General features: G+C 42.4%; 1 protein-coding gene and 1 pseudogene across 1 annotated transcript in view; both read left to right on the forward strand.

Annotated features, from left to right (window-relative positions):
• Positions 1-4,837, forward strand: part of pkib (protein kinase (cAMP-dependent, catalytic) inhibitor beta) — a 38,816-nt gene extending 33,979 nt beyond the window's left edge. The window contains exons 2-3 of the mRNA XM_075449466.1: positions 1,217-1,368; positions 3,013-4,837. Of these exons, the coding sequence (XP_075305581.1) occupies positions 1,227-1,368; positions 3,013-3,095 (225 nt within the window). The 5' untranslated portion in view covers positions 1,217-1,226 and the 3' untranslated portion in view covers positions 3,096-4,837. The remainder of the gene's footprint in view (positions 1-1,216; positions 1,369-3,012) is intronic.
• A 5,890-nt stretch (positions 4,838-10,727) lies between these two features.
• On the forward strand, positions 10,728-13,677 carry LOC142367384 (uncharacterized; annotated as a pseudogene).
• Positions 13,678-21,181: the final 7,504 nt, after the last annotated feature.

The following is a 21,181-nucleotide window of genomic DNA, read 5'->3' on the forward strand; positions in this document are numbered from 1 at the left end:
GGTAGATAATGTAAAATCAACTTTGAATAGAACTTGGTTCCTGTCTTATTGGGTTACAGGGCTTCCTCAAAAGCATACATGTGTATAGAAGGAAAGCAAAAGGTTTAGTTTGATGATGGTAGAAATGAGACCCAGAGCCTCCTGTATGTCCTGTCAGTCCGACGTGCAATCAGTCCAAAAGCACATCTTAGTGATGATTTAATAACTTCATATCTGTGCTTTGTCAACACAAACAAACCATGCACTTTACATGTGGACAGCTAACTGAATCCACTTCACGGGTAGCTTTAACAATCTGCTAATATTCCTTTCATGTTACTGCAGAACAAATTGGTGTTCCATCAACACAAAAAAGACAAAAGAAAACAAATGTGTTGATAGCTATGAGTTGGAGACACTGAATCCTCTGTATTTTTGTGCCAGTACGTTTCAGGTCGATACTGGACTGGTTTCTTTCGCTGTTAGCCATGTATCTGTCCCACATAGCTAGCTAAACAAACATTTGCACTTTTAACTCAAGATGATGGCATTCTGTGAAAAACTGATGGATTAAACCAGAGTAGAGTAAGATTAAACAAAGGAAAAGCCATGCAAGCTGTGATTTTTGATACAACTTTTTGTTTTTTGTGTTTTTTTTTGTTGGTGTTGTTTTCCTATAGCTGTGAACTGCTTTGCAGCTTATCTTTGCTGGTTTAAATTTGGACAGTTTTCTGTAATTTATTTAAAAACTTACAATATCAACCCCATGTGTCTTTTAACTGCATCTTACCTGGTAAATATGAAAATGACTCGACTCACCAGGTGTTTCTGGTCAATTACATCTACTGAATTACAACCACTGGCAACGCAGCCTATACCACCATCCTATGGGGACGTCAGTTTACTACAGCCTAGTTTATTTGATTTAATCTACTGTATGGAGACACGTCATATTCATATGTCATATGTGAAGATTGCTTCTGATTTGCTTCGCCAGTGAATGTAAACCTGTCTCCTAATAGGCTAATTCCTCCGATATCATGGAACTTCTCTTTTTGAATACAGCCAATTGACGATGCTTCAATTACTGCTATTACACAACAGTCTTTTACCCTAATTTACAAGCTTTCGTGTAATCATAAAGGGTGACTGCTTACTAAAGAGTGAACTTTCTTTCTTGTTGCACACTTTTCAAGGGTAGGTAAAAGTGTAACATTATATTCTGTCCCCCTGACAGTTGCCTTGAGATGACAGAAGTGGAGCCAGTGCTGGACTTTGCCTCCTCTGGGCGCTCAGGGAGGAGAAATGCACTGCCTGACATCCTCGGGTCTCCGGCAGGTGTAAACCCTGGTGACCTGCCTCTTAAATTGGCTGAGTTGTCCCTTGAAGGTAAAGCAAACACGTTTTCTATATGTTTTATAATTATCTTTTTTCTTTTACTCTGTTGAGCACAAGCCAACACAGAATCTAATAATAATAATAATAATAATAATAATAATAATAATAATAATAACTTGGACTTATATAGCGCCTTTCAAGGTACCCAAGGTCGCTTAACAAAAGAAAAGAAGTGGGGAAGGGTAGGGCCGGAGGGGTGGGTTTAAGAAGAGTAGGACATGGAGAAGAGATGTGTTTTTAGATTATTTTTGAACTGTAGTAGAGAGGGGGCAGAACGAATGTGAAGTGGCAGATTGTTCCATAGGGTAGGGGCAGTTGAACAGAAGGCCCTATCTCCATATGTTTTTAGTCTGGTGCGAGGAACGGAAAGTAGGTCCTTGTCTGAGGAGCGCAGAAGCCGCGACTGGGAGTAGGGGTGGAGGAGATCAGAGATGTACTTAGGTGCAAGTGAGTGGAGAGATTTGTAGGTCAAGAGAAGGATTTTATAGGTGATGCGTGCTTTGACTGGGAGCCAGTGAAGTTGCTTTAGGATGGCATCTACTGGGAGGATTCATAAATTCAATGACAAACCTCAATATCATGCATCTGGAAAATCAAAATCTGGTAGTTTTGGTTACATCTGGCTCTTCTGCTGTATTAAAAAAAAAAGTTTAACATGTTAAAGTCTATGTCTGGGTGTCTGATGTTGGAAAAGAGCCTAAACCATTATGAAGAAACTTTAACTACAATCGAAGCCCAACCCACCAAGTGAGTTATTCATTCAATTCATTTACCTGCGTCTGAGTCTCAAAATCTGCATTCCACTATGCAGTCCGGTACGGGTCGGTTCAGAACGGTTCGCTTATTTCAGTGTTTCCACTACCACGAAAGCGTACCAGTCCCATGGTACCCGTTACCATTTTCGTAACCCTTCTGCTTGGGGTACACAGGACCGGTTCCAGGCTCTGCTCTCCGCTGTTGGTGAGGAGGCTGTGCAGCGGGAGCTCGATGGCGCTGTGCGAAGCGAAAACGTTTTCCAGCTGATTGCCGCAAAAATGGCAGAGAGTGGTTTCAACCGGACCGCGAGCCAGTGTCACATTAAGCTGAAGAAGCTTTGAGGTGGTTCGAAATTATGGATGTTATTTGTTATTTGCTGTTATTTGCTATTCATGCTTCAGCACGCACTCCGCCCACCCCTGAGGGTCCCCTTTGTACAGTGGGAACGTAAGCTGACCTCCAAGCGCCCCGACACGTACCGTACCGTTCTGACCCGACCCGTACCGGACTGCATAGTGGGAACGAGGAGTTAAAATCAGCTCCAAATGGGCTAGCTTTGGGCTCCGATTGCTACTTGAGAAATGGCTTTAAATGGCCGTCTCCATCCCAGAATCAGCCGGAGTAATTCATCACAACTCTGTCATGCTAGATATCAAACATGACAACATTAAAGGTACTATTACAGGTTTTTTATTGGAAATCATTCAAATTTTGCCAACTGTTTACCAGCAATTCCAGTCTCTTTCCTGCTCAACGGTTTTTACGTATGTGAATTTTTATGTGATAATTGTCACTATCATACCTAACCGACTAACCCCCTGCTTTTGAAAGTAATTATTCCGTTTTGCTGTTGAAAGTAACTTTTCGCTCTGTGCGCAGATGGACCGGGAGGAGCTCAGTCTCCCACAGCAGAGGAGCCTCCCGCGCCGCCGGACGGCTCGGAGGGAAAAGAGGGATCGTAGAGACTTGTTTATTTACCTCCACATAGACCCGCAGAGGTAACCTGAGACACGGGATGAGGAACAAACATGGAGAGCAATCTGTGGGAGAATGAGTCGGTCTGTTTGCAAAGCAGCTGAGCCGCGGAGGAAGAGTGACGGAGCAACTCCCAAAGGATTGGAGCCAGGCGCTTAGGACTGTTTAACACTTAGTACTATCTGAAAAGATTCAAACGTCACTTTGTTGGGAATCTGTGAGAGTGTATCTGTGTACAGGTGACCTACACGGCCACTCCGGACACTACACAGAGAATATAAGGGACTAAGACAGATTGTACACTGTACACTACTATTTTTGTATGATTTATTTAAAACTAAAGGAGAAAAAAAGGAACTCTTTATTGACCATTTCCTTTCATTTCATGCAGTTTTTTTTCTAATTATATGTGTTATATTCATTTGACACTTGTAGGAGTCTGACAACAGGTTGTAGAGGCATGAAGCTTTTTAATCCAGCTCGGTGCAAACTGATGTGTGACTTATAACTGGGAACTCTTTGTGTCGTCTTGCTCATTGATGTTTTTACACTAAATGTGTATTATCTACTGTATGTACTCAAATCAGAAGCTGTGGTAGAGTAAGTCTACACTGCAGATGTACAGTTTATACCCTTCATAACCAACTGTTTTGACGTCAAAGGATTCAGTACATTTTTTTTTTTTGGGTGTCCACATGGTGTAATGTGATAACATGGAGTCCGTATCTTAGGACATTCCAGTAGAGAATAGTATCCCACTGCCAACAACGTCCACACTGCTTTAATCCTAGAGAAAAATCTAAGATTTCCTTTTCCTTTTTTTTTTTTTTTTATATCAAAGCTGCTTTTGAAAGTTTCCTAATTTTCCTCTGAAGATGTGCCTAGTGGCAGTTTACAACTGAAAACCTGTGCTGTGTTAGTTGTGAAGTACTGCTGTCTTCGTTTCTTCTAACTTTGGGCTACTGATATTTCCTGAGATTTAATAGGAGGTATCGTCTTTACTGCTTGGACTGTAGATGAATAAAAGAAGAGAAAAAAAAACCCACTTATTCTGCAGTCGGTCTGGAGAACTCTTTTTCTTTCTTTTTTTTTCTCTTTTTGTCATGACAGCAGCGCATATGCCTACTGCCTGGGCACGGGAGCAAGCATCGAACATTGCCACCATCAACCACAATGTGTTTCCAGCGCAGAAAAAAAACGGCAGCACGTTCGCCTTCTGCTTCTCCACCCGGAGAAAAGTCTGTTAACACTCATCAACACATACGCAGAGCTGTGAACGGGCCACGGGATGGAAAGCCACAACAGCAAGAGCACTTTGTTGGCTATCCACTCACTGCTACTGTATATACTGTATTGTAGTATAACCCATGCTGCCTGTATGGTTACCAGACTATTCGCATACTGTGCCCACAAAGAAATGATGTTCCGTAATTGTCTCTATTTGAGGATGTGTTGCCGGTTGCTGTCTTTATGTGGATGTATCTCACAAATGCAACAAGGAGAGCCTGGTGTGCTGCCTCCTGGCCTCTGTTCTTGATGCTGTATTACTGATGAAGTTTTCATGGTCTATCAGAAGCTGTATGATCAACACTTTGAATCAGAGGTGTATTTTGTAGTGTCCTGATCTCTTTAGTGGTGCATATGTTTTCCTTTGCTGGACTGAATCCTTTATGTTGATTCTATCTGGTGGTGGACTTTGCCATATTAAACCCACAAGCTTTACATTCTCCATGGTGTGTTGAGTGGTTTTATTTCTACGCACAGTTCAGGTAATTGCATGTCGCCAGAGTGAGGGGAAAAAGGTACAACAAGTAAATCAATCATTTTTTGAAGCAGATTCATATTGAGATATGTGTTAACCCCTGAAGAGCCAGCGTCAGCACTTATTGTGCAGAGACATTGGTTGCATTTCCATGCAGTTGTTTTTATTCTACTTTTGCATAACAAAGCTGATTCGAAACAGAAAACTTCAAAGATTCCATAGTGCGCTGGGTCCTCTATCATACTTAATGGTTTTCCTTAGTTTAAGGCTTTATTGTGGCTCTTTAATGTTGTCTTCTTTTGCAGTTTTGGGTTTGGAAATAGTCGCTTGTCTTGATGAACCTCACTTTAGTAATCGCGTAACAGCACTGCATGGAGACGTACATGGATGTTACATTTCATTTTACCAATTTTCTCAAAACTTTACTTAAGAGTTAAGAGTTGCACTCTATCCATTGTGGTTAATTATATTCTGTCATTACTTTTACTGTTATTCTCTTCTTTCATGGCCAAACTTCTTGGGTTTTCATCCAAGTTAAAGCCCGGCATGGGAACTGCGGAGCGTCTAGGCCTGTTTGAGTCCCACTGAACCTGCAGGAGTTATTTGACTTCCAACTGCCTACTTGTATGAGTTAGTTTGACTTTGAAAAATTCAGTTTACAACAATTTACAACAACAAACATGTTTATTTGCATTTCAATAGCTCGGTTTTGGTCAGACTAATAATAATTGGACTGTTTCATGTACACTTGCTGTCTCCTGATCACATATTAGAATCACAGAAGTAGCCATCGGTTTATGGAAACAGTGATTACAACTGACAATGTTAGAATGCTCTTTTGGAACTGCTAATGATGGATCCCAAAATTGAACCTCATCAAGCTTCTAAATAACTTTGTCCGATTTCCATTTACCATTTCCATGTCCAAATCAGGTGTTTTCCTGATGGATGAGCTAAACCTGAAAACCTATCACAAGAGGGCCACGAGAGGATAATTTTTTGGCATCAAAACTCAAAACTCCATAGGGGTTTGAAGTCGTGCAAAGTAGTTTTTGTTTTACACCGTGTCTCATTCAGTTACAGAGTGCGTCTGTCAGTGGGTCTACATGATGAGATTAATTCAATTATAGCTAGTTGGACTATGCTCCTTTTTTGAGCAAGGGCAATTATCCGAGTATATATGGTGGTGAATAAATGGAATGATTGGCACAAAGCACGTCATAGGTGGCGCTGTACCCATTTCAACTATTGCTAATAGAGCCACTTTCGGTTGACCTCTTCACCACCAACAACAACAACAACAAGCGCAGGCATTCGAGAAAGATGGCAAACGAAGAGCAAGATAAAGCTACCGATCCAGTCCAATTTATTTTAGTCAGACTAAGGTGTATACATGAACTTAATAACTCAATTCGATTCTTTACAGTGCCATGTAACCCCACTTTGTGTTAACCGTGTTGTAATATATTGCTGTTCTTTTGGCTCCCGAGCTTTTAGCTCGACTCCCTGCGAGTAACCTTTGAAAATGGTCCAAACTCAACAAGCTCTGACTGCTGTCTGCTCTCCAGGTAAAAACACAGAATATTTGTAAGTACTGTATGAAATCCCTAATATAAAAACATAAAAGAAAAACCAAAAAAAAGACTTTAATTCTCACCTCCGCCATTTTTCAAACGTTTACTACACAGACAAAAGCGACAGTGTCGTAACCAGTAATTCATCTCGCTTCATGTGTGGTGTGTGGCAGGCTAAAGAAGATATACACCCAACTAATCTATAATGGAATTCATTGTCAGCTCATGGTAAAATCAATTGCATTCAAATGAACAAATCACTTGTTGCCACACTCGCTTGTCGCTCATGACATTAATCAGTTCCCCAATGTGAGCAGAGCCAGCCTGACCTTTTCTCTTTGTGACCAGATGGATGATTCTTTTACATCCTATCAACAAATTTGTGAACAAAGTTGGGAACACAAACATCTTTACTATCCTTACTACGGCTCACATCAATCATTCAAACGATTATGACAAACTGTTGAATATTGAGTGGATCCTCCTCGTGCCTTTAAAAGATCTCTGACCAATCAGGTTGTAAAACGGGTTTCCTGGATTGTGGGGACTTAACAGCAAGAGATCCTTTTGGGGGATAACACTGCTCATATTATAGCTGATCGATGTATGAGTGTATACACACGGAAACAACTCAAACTTTTTGGAATAGAGAGTCCTCTTTCTGTTCAGAGGATAGTCACGTTTCGTACGAGGTTCAGCAGCAAATGTCCAGCAATGCCCCCTCCCCCCCTCTCATCTTCTGAAGTGTATGAGCAGGACATGAAGGACATGAACTGCACTTACCATCTGTTGGTGGCAACAATGTTGCATAATGCAGCAGTTCCTCTGGATGTGCAGCAGATGGAGACATTCGCCACATTATCATTCACCCCACACAATGCCTCCACGTGGATAGAAGAATTCCTTTGTTATGTCTGGTTCATAGAAAATGGCTGAAATATGTTTGTTTTTTTCGCAGTTTCAGACAGTTTCATTTTAAAAGACTTCCGTGCATTCTATGAATATGGATTGTGGATTCATGGAATCAAATTGAGATTTGACGTTTTTGGTTTGACATCCTGCGAATATTTCTCATTTTTCAGAGAGGCGTGTGGAGTGGAAACACCCTCTTGATGTTCACATGGAAACAAATTGTGATTTTGACCAAACAGTTTAAACTGTACATACATGCATACACCCAAGGGCTCTTTGCCCCTCTACAGACAGAAGCACAATGAAGCACTCGTGTGTGAGACAGCATGCTGTGTCACTGATACTGTCATCTACAGCTGATCTAAGAATGACATGATTAAATACATATAAAACAGTGGCTCAACCAATGGTATATTGTACAATTTGGTAACATAATCAAGCAAAATGGTTTAAGGTTGGAAAATGATGTTATTCTTGCAAAAATATCCTGTTTCGTGTCCACATCCATTCTAAGGCATCCTCCCCTGCTCTGAGGCAGCTTCCTCACCCTGACTGTCGCGACGTAGCTTGTTGCTAGGGTAACGTAGCCCTCAGACAAGCTCGGACCTTATTTCATTGTGTGCAATCAGGCTTCTTGAGAAGATGAGGGGAGGAGGGGGATTGATTCGAAGCTTTCAGCTGCAAAATGAGGACAGGACGCATTTGTATATACTGTATGCTCAAGTTAGCCTCACATAAATTCAGATTCAACCCTGTAGAATTTAATTTGTTACAGTTCAAGAGCCATCTGACAGGAAGCCAATCATGACAAGTTAAAACAAAATCTAAAAATAGACTCCCAGACCTGAATTCCATGATCAGCATGAATCTCATTTAACCCAGCAGCCTGCATGCAGTTTTACAGATCTGAAAAAACTAGGCATTGTTTTTTTTAACGCAGCAGAACAGAAGAGCAGCAAAGAGGAAAGCTCTCTATCTTCTTACATAATTGAACAGTTCATTCTAAGCGGTTGGCTACTGGCTTTGCACGAGGAAATTATCGTCTAATTGCCTCACAGAAGTCCACTGTGGTTCTTCTTACAAACAGGTTAGAGTCAAATGCTGTGCTATGAATCGAAGCTAAGTGAATGAACAGCCTTTAAGGTACTCCACGTCTCTCTCCTCTACAATCTCCATCACTCTATCTCTCACCCCCTTACAACCAGGCCAAAGAGGGAGTGACCACGCTGCTGTGGAGGAGACAAGAGAGAGCGAGAGAGACATACAGACACAGACACAGTGAGAGACTCAGTGGATGATAAGTCTGGCACTGAGGCCATGCAGACATGGGTCGCATGCAGGCAAACCAGCGAATAGAGAAGCCTTCACGTGGAAGCCAACGTGCCATTTCCCACACACACAGGAGCCTCACGAGGAAAGATGGAGATGGAAGGAAAAGATGGAGGACATGGGAGTGAAAAAATGTCAGTGGGAGACTAAGCTAAGGGAGGAAAGAGTTTAGAACTTACAGAAGCATCACTTTGGCAAATTTCTGATTGTGACAGTGATGTATTTATTATCATACATCACAAAATCTCAAATACTTTCAAGGACAAAGCTGGCATTTCTAGATTTTTTCTTGCTTGTCAACAAATCCCATAAAAACACAGAAATCAATTGCATCTCAAAGCGTAGCCCATCAAATCCTCTAACCTCAACGACCAGGCAGGTGTTGTCAGCGGGTAAAGATAACAGCATATATCCACTGAGACAGCCAGTAGGAGCATGCTAACAAAAAGGAAAAATATTACTTTTATGGTGGGTCAATGCAGTGCTAAAAGTTTGCTTAAATCTGGGGGGAAAACTGTACGCATAAGTTCACAGAAATCATATCACATTTCCAAAATGTATCATGCTTTAGGGTAAAGTGAGCTCTTTTAAAAGATCTTTAGTAGTTGTGTGCTTGATAATAAATAATAGTTTAGTTGATGGACCAACCATGGTTAAAAGAAACAGCAGCCAACATGACTCCATCCATCCCTCCAGTTTTTATACCCGCTGAATCCGTTGGTTGGGTCGCAGGGGGGCGGAGCCTATCCCAGCGGTCATCGGGCGAGAAGCAGGGTACACCCTGGACAGGCCGCCAGGTCATCACAGGGCCAAACGAGACAAACAACCACAGCCTGGAGTTGGACCTGAAACCCTCGCTGTGAGGCGACGGTGCTAACCACCACACCACCGTTTTATGACACTACTTTTGGGGCTGTTAGAATGTAATCTCTACTAGCTGTGCACAGTCTATTTGGTTTTGATACATTAGCTGAAACAACTTGTGCTTTCATTCAAAATCAGTTGCTTAACAATCAGTTATTGTTAATAAAGATCTAATCAAAATATTTCCATGTCTTCGTGCTGGCTCGCTCTACCCTTCAGCTCTAAATTCTTCTCATGAAGTATTTTGTACTGAAAAACAAAGCATTGGTCTGATGTGAAAACACACAGACAATTAAAACTCGAGATCTTTCGTGACAGAAATAAGCTTGCTGAAAAAGTGTGCAAATGTGATTGACATAATGTGACATTGTAGTTAGCAACAATACTGTACAAAAAAACAATTGATTTGTGTGCAATGGTCTTTAGAGTCTGAGCTTTCCTAGCATGAAAGCTAGGAAAGCTCCTGCAATCTGGGCGGCAACCGCCATTCTGACATCCCGCTATTCCGACATCCCGCTATTCCGACATTACGACATTTTACATGTTTTAAGACATGTGCACAGATGTGATACAGTCTTAAAAATCCTAATTAAATTTCATATAACTGAGGTATAACGCACATATAACGCACTTCAAAGGCAAATTAATGATAGTTTATTACACAAAAAAGAAGCGAAAAACATATACAGACATTGTTCACTTATTGATTTAAAACTAATAAAAAACTAATAATAATAATACTTTTTGAGTGTGTTTGACCTTCTGGAGGAGCTGTGGACTTCTTGATTCATCCAGAATTCGTAAGCTACATTTATCTTGTGTACCATTTAGCTTTTTGCTAGATTTTTGCTAAATCTTTGCCAAATCTTTGCTAGATTTTGACTGCTAAAAAGTAAATTTGCTGTAGGCTTGTTTTTCACTGTGTGATAACAGCCCCATTGAAACTAGCTTCAGGCCTGAGTGGCCACTTGTCTTTTAATCTGTGGGAGGGGTCTGCACTCCTGCAGACAATCAGCAATTAGTGAATCAGTACAAAGCAACTCCTGTTGTTGGAAGCGTCAGTCTTCAAACGAAGGCTGTCGTACAAAGGCACTTGACTTTTTCAAGTCCGACTTCCTCAAGGACGATCTTCGTCTGGACGGTCCCTGTAAGTGTAAAGTACCATTTTTCAAGAAACCATGTGCTTCATCCCCATTCTTTCCTCTCGGTCTTGGCGACCACGCAGATACAGGGTCAGACCCAGAGGCCAGGACCCCACTAACCTCATCCACCCTTCTCTCTCTACTCATATTGAGCAAGTGGTGGCAGGGGGGCTGTGGAACTGCCAGTCTGCTGTGCAGAAGGCTGAGTTTATCTCAGGTTATGCATCCATGCTCTTCCTTAACTTTCTTGCTCTTACAGAGACCTGGATCACCCCAGAAAACACTGCCACACCCGCAGCTCTGTCTGATGTGTACTCTTTCTCTCACACTCCCAGAGCTGCGAGGCGGGGCGGTGGTACTGGCCTGCTGATTTCCAAGGACTGGAAATACTCTCTTTGTTCCCTCTTGCAATTCTCTCCCTCCTCCTTTGAATTTCATGCTGTCACTGTCTCTCACCCAGTCAAGCTCACCATCGCTGTAGTTTATCGCCCACCAGGCCCTATTGGGGACTTCCTGGAAGAGCTGGACACTCTTGTCTCTCACTTCCCTGATGATGGCTCCGGCCTCACCCTTCTCGGTGATTTTAACATCCAGACAGAGAAGCTTCACCCTCTTGTTTCTCTTCTCTCCTCTTTCGACCTAACTCTCTCCCCATCTCCTCCTACCCACAAGGCTGGCAACATACTGGACCTTATCTTCACCAGACACTGTTCTAGCGCCAACCTCTCTGTCACTCCTCTTCATCTCTCTGACCACTACTTCATGTCCTACACCCTCTCCCTCTCTTCTCCTCCCTCCCGACCTTCCCCCACCCACTTGGTATCTTCTCGTCCCAATCTCCGCTCTCTCTCCCCCACTGACTTCTCCTCTTCTGTTCTCTCTGCTCTGCCTGCCCCTGAATCTTTTTCTCTTCTTTCCCCTGACACTTCTACTGATCTTCTTCTCTCCACCCTGTCCTCCTCTCTGGACAAACTCTGTCCCCTCACCTCCAGGCCTGCACGCTCAGCTCCACCTGCCCCATGGCTGTCGGACTCAGTGCGTACTGAGAGCGTGAGGGCGGCCTAGCGCAAATGGAGGAAAAGTAAACTTCCTGAAGACCTTCTTGCCTTCCAGTCCTTGCTTTCCACTTTTTCCTCCTCTCTCTCTGCTGCAAAAACTGCCTTCTTCTGTAACAAAATTCAAACTTCTGCTTCCAACCCCAAAAAACTCTTCCAAACTTTCTCATCCCTCCTCCAACCCCCATCCCCTCTCCCCTCCTCCTCCCTGACGATTTCGCCAACTTCTTTGACAAGAAGGTTAACGATATCCGATCTTCCTTCCCTCACCTCCCAGCTGTCCACACCACCCACACCTGTCGCCCTCCTACTCCTCCCTCCCTACCACCTTCTCCCTCACCTCCCTCTCTGTCCCACTTCTCTCCCCTCTCTGCAAATGAGGTCCTCCACCTTGTAACATCCAGCCGCCCCACCACATGTTCCCTTGACCCAGTCCCTTCCCCTCTCCTTCATTCTGCTGCACCTGATCTTCTTCCTTACCTGACCCACCTCATTAACACATCTTTGACATCAGGCTCTTTTCCTTCTGCTTTCAGGACTGCCAGAGTCACTCCTCTTCTAAAGAAACCAGCTCTTGACCCTTCAGAGATCAAGAATTACAGACCGGTATCCCTTCTACCCTTTCTGTCCAAAACTCTTGAACGTGCTGTCTTTAAACAACTGTCCTCTTACCTCCACCAGAACAACCTCTTGGATCCCTACTAGTCCGGGTTCAAGGTGGGCCACTCAACTGAGACGGCCCTCCTAGCAGTAACTGAGTCACTCCAAACTGCTCGAGCTAACTCTCTCTCCTCTGTCCTGATTCTCCTGGACCTGTCTGCAGTATTTGACACAGTGAACCACGACATCCTTCTCTCTACCCTGGAGGGAATGGGGGTTTCTGGCTCTGCACTCTCCATGTTCTCATCCTACCTGACAGATCGCTTCTACCAGGTCACACTGAGAGGGTCTGTGTCGAAGCCACGTAGGCTCACCACCGGGGTTCCCCAAGGTTCGGTCCTGGGTCCTCTTCTTTTCTCCCTCTACACATCATCTCTTGGTTCTGTCATCCACTCCCATAACTTTTCCTACCACTGCTATGCAGACGACACCCAGCTGATTCTGTCTTTTCCCCCTTCTGACACCCAAGTGGAAGCACGCATTGCTGCGTGCCTGGCAGACATCTCGGGGTGGATGTCGATGCACCACCTTAAGCTCAACCTGGACAAGACTGAGCTGGTGTTTCTCCCGGGGAAGGCCTGCCCATTCAGAGACCTGGCCATCACCATGGATGACTCTGTGGTGACATCAACCCGGACCGCGAGGAATCTGGATGTGACCCTGGACGACGAACTGTCGTTCTCGCCAAATATCGCATCAGTGACCCGTTCCTGCCGATTCCTCCTCTACAACATCCGGAGGATTTGCCCCTTCCTCACCGACAAGGCAGCACAGGTGCTCATCCAGGCTCTTGTCATCTCCCGCCTGGACTACTGCAACTCCCTCCTTGCTGGCGCCCCGGCTTCTGCCATCAGACCTCTGGAGCTGGTTCAGAAAGCTGCTGCTCGTCTGGTGTTCAACCTCCCCAAGTTCTCCCACACCACTCCCCTTCTCCGCTCTCTACACTGGCTCCCTGTAGCTGCTCGCATCCAGTTTAAGACTCTGGTGCCTACAGGGCAGTGGAAGGAACAGTTCCTTCATACCTCCAGGCTATGATCAAGCCCTACACCCCCGCCCGACCACTTCGCTCTGCGGCCACCAGGCGCCTGGCTGCCCCGTCACTCAGGGGTCCCTGCGCACGATCGACACGGTCATGGCTTTTCTCTGTTCTGGCCCCCCGATGGTGGAACGATCTCCCGACTGATATCAGGACAGCTGAGTCGCTGCCCATCTTTCGCCGTAGGCTGAAAACCCACCTCTTCAAGAAACACTACCCTGATCCGCCCTCTTAGGACAGCACCTGCGCCGTCCTAGTTCCTTACGCACTTATTGTTTCCTCCACCACTGGCACCCTCTATATTTTCATTACCTCCTACCCGAACCAGGGTTTGAATCCCAGTCCTGCTTTTCTTACCTCTTTTATTTCTTCCCCTACCCGAACCAGGGTTTGCATCCCATTCCTGCTTTTCTTACCTCTTTTATGTCTTCCCCTACCCGAACCAGGGTTTGCATCCCATTCCTGCTTTTCTTACCTCTTTTATTTCTCCCCCTACCCGAACCAGGGTTTGCATCCCCACCCCGCTGTGACTGGTGTGCAGTTGGTGAGAGGCTGGTTGGTTATCGCACTTACTCTAGCACTAGTTTTGCTCTTAGCTGTTTGGTATTGGAAGGAAATGCACTTATGATTTCTTGTGACCTGAAGTTCTTTTGCCTACCGATGTTGAACGCACTTATTGTAAGTCGCTTTGGTTAAAAGCGTCTGCAAAATGACCGTAATGTAATGTAATGTAATGTACGTTTTGGGTATCCTAATATATGAAATTGGTTTTATTTGCAGCACCGGGACGTCCGACACAGGTGAGCTGTCATTGATGTCTGTAATTGCAATTATTAATGTTGCATATGATGCCAGCGTGCAAAAGACTCATGGGCTCTGTGGAGAGCTCTGCTCCAGCTGGCTGCTATGACAGGTCACTGACACTATATTTCTGCTTCATCTAACATGTTTCAGACTCGCCCGATTTACATTAATACCTGTATTTTGATTTTTGACATTTCAGGGGATTTTGATAATAGATTATTAAAGTTGGTTTGCGACGTTGTGGAGTTCCCCAAAAAAAAAAAAAAGGCTTTAATAGGCTATTAAAGGAATTGTCGGAAAGGCGGGATGTTTATAAAAAATAAAACATACCGTCATTCCGACAATAGGAGGAAAAAAATGTCGGAATGACGGAACGTTTGATAGAAAATTAAGTGTCGCCATTCCGACAATTTGAGGCCCATGTCGGACTGGTGGGATGTCGGAATGGCGGCATGTAACCCTGTAATGTAATCTTGCAGGGATTGTATTAGACAGCATAAGTGTATAATGATTTGATGAACATATGAGCACAGTATGGGCATCTGGCATCACAGAAAAAAAACATAAAATGTCATCCTTATCAATAACTGTTCCTCATGTTAGCCTTCATGTTAGAGGAATGGACCAACTGATGTGCAACGGAGGAATTATAGCATGTTTGACTCATCTACCAACTGCCCACTGAACAATACTTTACCTCAGTGTTCCTGTGTGTGGTGTTAATACAACTAATGGAAAAGTCCTTGAGGTTTTGTTAGCCTTCAGGTATTTTCGAAGTTCCCATCACTTTCATAAAGCCCTGAAACCTCTTTGGTCTGAAAGCATCAAATGATGGATTCATCATGCTAGATCAAAGGTGGATTGAGGGGTTCATTCACAGCTAAATAGTGGATTGGTTACCAGTCATCTGATGGCTCATTTGTTTCTCCCCAAGTTTAGGAGTCATTTGAATATTATCATATCAGATTCCGAATCTTCTTATCAATTCAGATTTTAATTGAGCTACATAGCTTCAATTCCATAATGTTAATAAAAAAAAAGAGTTCTAATGTTTGGAAAACAAAAATACCTTTATTCTGATCACTCAAACTAAGCATTTGAGTTTTCGTACCTCCAGGCAAAAATCATTGGCTCACATCAATAACACCTACATTGCTCTTACATCCTATCTCTTCCAGAATCTGTCTATGGGTGTGCTCGGGATATAATACGAAGAATAGAAACTCTTTCGTCTTCTTTTTTTTTTTCTGGGTACTGGGTATTTTCTTATTGACATTATCAATCCAACACAACTTGCGGGTCTTGGAGACCAATTCCGCTATACATGATAAGCAAAGAAACCATTTATAGCACAGCTTTAAATCTGTTTTATAGTTAATGTGATGATGATGAATAACAAAAGATAATAAGCCCCTCACCATAAAAGAAACATATAGATAGATCACTAGAGTTCCAGAAAAGATCTTTGAAGAACCCACACAACTCCACAGAGCACCCAAAGAAAATGTGATCGGCAGGATTACACTTGTCTAAATGAATGGTCTTGCGGCTGACGACCACTGACAGGGTAGTGGGTTTTCTGACAAGAGAAATGATCGTAAGTATTTGGTCTGTCACAATTAAGCAGACTGACTGTCAGAAATTAGATCTTTCTATGTGTAATCTATGAACAGGCTGGTGATCAGCTGCTCACAAGACAGGCAGGAAATCAGAGGATTGGAAGTCGGCAAACCATAATCTGCTCAAAATAAGGTATCCTTATTTGTCTCTCGGGGTTTTTTTTCCCTCCTTTTTCCTCCCATCCTGCTCCTGATCTTGGCACTGACTTCATTCTTTGTCCAGGGATAGATCACAAGGCTGCGAACACACACATGCTCACACAACCAAACATATGACATCACCCAGGCGGTGACGGGGCGGAGACTGGCAGAGTAAGCCTTCTTTCGTGCACGCATAAACCCACGCACACACACAGAACAGGATAGTACAACTTGCGCCCTCCATAAGCTCTCTGTTAGACAGCTCAGCTTAGCATCACTCTCTTTCAATGAGATGAAACAAGCATTAGCCTGACCTCGTTCTCACAGAGACGAAGTCACTGCAGTAACATTACAAGTTGCCATCCAAGCCGTCTGGCTTGTTTGGCCTTTTCTAAAAGCCCCGTGTCCCTATTCTCCTCCAGCATTTTCCTCAGGAAAATTGTTCTGAGACTCTCTCCATCCCAGAATGTCGACCTCTCTCTTCCATGTTATCATGTTTCAGCCCAAGTCTCTTCGTTATTGGTCATCTTCAAGAGCGACTCCAAGGGAGGACCCCCCCCCCCATCTCTGTTCTATCTAATCAATATCATCACTGCTTAAAGGTCAGCGAATTCAATGGCAGCCATATCTGTCACACTGCCCTTTATAGATACTTAGAGAGCCGAGAACATACAGTATAATTTAAACTTGTATTTTGTTATTTGAATTTTAAAATCTTGTTTTAATGGCCTCTAAACGTGCAAGAAATACTGGGATACTTATTCATAAGCAAAAATTGCAGACTTTTGTCCTCACATTTTGAAAGTGAACCGACAACACTAAAACAGAAAAAGTCACGCATGAGCAAGTGATTACTGTGGAAAACCTTTGTCAAACACTACAAAACAGAGTTACATTCACATGGATACAACTTAAAACGTGTACTATGGTCCAACCAATCAATATTCAAGAAATGCAAGAAATGGATGCTCTGTGTGCTCTGGACCAAAGATCAAAATGAGCATTTAGACTGTTAACAGCAACCAGTCCTAAAGCCTCTGGTGGTATACGGTTGTATTAGTGCCTTTGGCAAAGCTCTTTTACACTTCTGTGATGGCAGCATTAATGGAGAAAACTTCACAGAGATGTTTTGAGTAACTTAGGCTATTTTTAAGATGATGTCTTTCCAAAGATAGTCCATCAGTTTTCAACAATACAAAGCAAAACCACATGCTGCACACATTACAAAGGCATGGCTGAGGAATAAAAGGGTACTGGACTGCCTGCCTGCAGTACTGACTTGTCCCCAACAGAAGTTGTGTGGAGAATTTTCTAATAAAAATTGGGGCAACGATGAGTCTGCATTGTTGCAAACCTTAAGACATGATTGCATTACACCAAAAATTTTCATCACTTGGTAACCTCAATGTCAGAATGTCTCTGAACTGTGATTCAAGTTTTACTTTCCCATCATTTATTCGGAATGTGTCACAGGTCTGAATTACAAAAGGATATATTTTAGCAAAATGAATGAAGTTGACAAAATATGAAACGTTTTGCAATTCCACTCTCTGCGAGGAAATAAAACTCAAAGTAAGTGTAAGAATCACTACTTTCTTTGCGCATTCATGTATTTAAAAATTTGGATTTTGGATATGATAGTCGAATAACTGTAGGTTTTACATCACCCAAATAACTGGCATGTCACCGTTCATTAACTTAAGTTACTTAAATCTGCTTAATTTTGATCAAATTTCTGGAAAAAGCTCCCGCAACTCTGAATAGGATATAGCTGGTATGGGAAATTAATGAATATCCACATATGAAAGAAAAAGCAGTGAACCGTAGTAATAATTGTGTATTGATAAATTACCTTACTAATTACATGCCTAATTCAGTGTCACTGTTAAAGCTACTGCACTTCATGCACAACCATCAGTATCCGCATTGCATCCAGACAGTTTTTTGAAGTAAAAGCCTCCCCTGAGTTAAATGGGTAAGAATTTCACAATCAGAGCACTATTTTACAGATCAGTGTTAAATTAGGGATCTTCATTGATCCAACAATCCATCGCACTCATAGTGTGAGTGTGTGTGTGTAGGGGGTAGTCCCGTTTTGTGAATACAACTGTAATGTCTTTCAGCTGGAGGTTTCTTTTGTGTCTACAACATGTATTATGTCTTTTGCAAAGCGGGTATGGGTGCCAGATAACATAAGAGGGTCTGTTTTGAGGCAAGCCATGATTTTTTTCTACTCCTAACCACCTTGTTTCTAATGCCTAAACCTAAATTATGACTGAAAACAAAAGAGAAAAAAGCAAGAATAGCTAGTACAGCACATGTATAACTCCACCAATAAACCCTTTGAGCCCCCAAACAGTTTCAGGAAATGAAACTGGTAAACTGGCTTTTCTCTGCATTTTCTCTGCACTGTATTTTTCTCTGCAGTTATGTTCATGTTGTGCAAACATTTTGTTTCACAAACATCTTTGAAACAGATTTCTTCATTCCGTTTAATGACAAATATCTACTGTTACTGGTTTCTAACTGCATTAACTGTTTATCTAAAAGAAAGAAATGCAAATGAACTCCAAATCATGATAAAATACAGTAAGATACTGTTGTGAATCTAACATCAATGTACTACAATTTATTATAGTGATCCATGGAATTCCTCACAGAGCTGATAACTTCCAAATTCAAATGGAGCACACAATATGAGAAATACATGTGATCTAAGAGTCACTGAAAGGATAGCATGAGATAATACTCAAAAATGAACTGAGCTGAGCTTTGCATGCAGACATCTGGCTTATATGACTGGATGTTGTTATGATAATATCAGGATTAAACTAATCGCCTAGATTGGGATTATGATTATTACTCACCAACAAACCTACTTACCAGAGACTAATCTAACTGATCACAAAGGTTTCAGTGCTTGATAAGTCCAAGTCTGGGACAACTGGCAGCATGTAAAAAACAAATGTGGTAACAGTTGGTGTTATCAATCATAAACAAGTATTGTTCTAAATATCAAACCCTTTTCATCACATGGGACAGAAATCAGGTGTGCAGTTCACATATGAATTTCCACTGTCATCCAATGTTTGCCTGCAGCTCTCAGCAGATCAACTAGGCAGGTCTCTGCCAATCCCTCTGAGTATTCCGTCACCACGTACACCTCCCTCCCATCCCTCTCATCCTTTTGTTTGCCTATCCTTCTATCTCTGTTGGGGGGCTGACATCACAGTCCCTGAAGAGCTTTGTGATGGTAACAAGCTCTGATTCAGCAGCAAGTAGTCCTATCTATGCCCCTACCCTGCATCACTTTGCAATGAGTAGTCGCTCCCTATACAACATCCCTCCCTTCATCTAACCCTCCTCCCTTCAGCCCGCTGGCCACACACCCATCACCCCATCCCTACGGCTAAAGCAGACTCTGGGGCTCAGACTGCTTTTTACAGTGCCGAAAACAAGCGGGCAGGGCTCCTATTTCACCATAAGCTGTGATGGAGACGGCTACAGTACATTATGTGGAACATCTGTGCAACACAGAAAGGAGATATTTATCTTCAGTGTGAACATTGAGAATATCGAAGTGTTACCTCGAACATTTTAGATTCCTTTCAGACTTGGCTGTCCTCAAATTTTTAGAACAGAGCATTTTGCTCTTGGGGCAAAGAAAGGTTGAAAAAGGGAAGAAACTTGAGGTCCTCGTTGGATTTTTAAGTCTCACTTAGAAGGGAACTGGCTGAACAGGGCAAAATATGACACAAATCAATTTTAAGATGACTCTGAAGCATCAAAACAACTTTGCACTTAAAAATTGCACCACAGGAGAATAAATATTTTAAAACAATACCAAATGCTTGAGAGCCTTTCCAAACTTCAAAACAAAACCTAAGACAGAATTCATGGGCAAGCTGTTTAATCATTGTCTATAGCTGGTTGTTTGAAATGTACTGAGTAAAAGCTCAGTTGTTACACTGAACTATAAATGCTTGCTTTCAGATCTTGCTGACGAGGCAGTGCCAACACGATGCCATTATCCTCTGTGCCATGAACATGTATTATTAATCCAGTCATTTAAAGCTATAATCCAACCCTGCTTGATGCTTTTCTCCTGATTTGAAATGTAACGCTGTGTCATCATTGTTTGATCAAAAATTATTTTAACATATAGAAAAATTGTGAGAAAAAAAACAGAGCACACCCTATAATTCAGTTGTTTGTAGAATCACCTTTAGCACCAACAAACTGAATTAATAATTTTCTGTTTGACTTTATCAGTCTGCATGACCCAGTTTCAGCCAAGGTTTAGCTGAAAAGCAGGTGGCCTCACATTTGATTCTAGAATACTTTGGTATACAGATGGACACAGTTACTGCAAAGTGCCCAGGTCCTGTGGCTGCAGAACAAGCCCAAATCATCAGCCTTCCACCACCGTGTTTGACAGTCTGTATGAGGTGTTTGTGTATGTGTCTGTGTATGTGCTGATATGCTGTGTTTGGTTTTCTTCAAATGTGGTGCTGTGCATTATGGTCAAACATCTCCACTTTGGTGTGGTCTGTCCAAAGGACTTTTTTCAAATCCTTTTCAAACAAGGCATGCTTGTTTAGTCTTTTTCTAATTGTACTGTCACAAACTTTAACATTTAACATGGCAGCTGAGGCCTGTAGAGTCTGAGATGTAGCTCTTGGGTTTTTGCAATTTCTCTGAACATTGCACAGTCTGGCTTTGAAGGATACACACTCCTGGTAAGACTGGAAATGGTCTTAAATGCTTTCCACTTGTGAATAATCTTGCTCGATTAAGAATAATGAACTCCAAATAGTTTGGAAATGGCCTTATAAACCTTCCCAGACTGATGGGCAGCAACAATAGCTTCTCTAAGATAATTGCTGATGTCTTTCCTCCTTGGCGTTGTGTTAACACACACCTTAATGCTTTTTTTGATTAATATGATAAGCTGCGACTTTGCATTTTGGCTTAGTTTTTGTTAAATAAATAATGACATGGTGTAATATATGTTGTCATCTGAGGTCATATTTATCTTATTTCAAAACCTGGGGAGCAGATTTCTTTTGTACTATAACCCAGCAACACAATGAAATCATAAGAAAATGAAAGAAATGCACTATACCCAACCAGAAACAAATATACTTTGTAAAGACAATACAGAAATAAAGGAAA

The sequence above is a fragment of the Odontesthes bonariensis genome, chromosome 18, assembly GCF_027942865.1.
Source record: "Odontesthes bonariensis isolate fOdoBon6 chromosome 18, fOdoBon6.hap1, whole genome shotgun sequence".
Lineage (NCBI taxonomy): Eukaryota > Metazoa > Chordata > Actinopteri > Atheriniformes > Atherinopsidae > Odontesthes > Odontesthes bonariensis.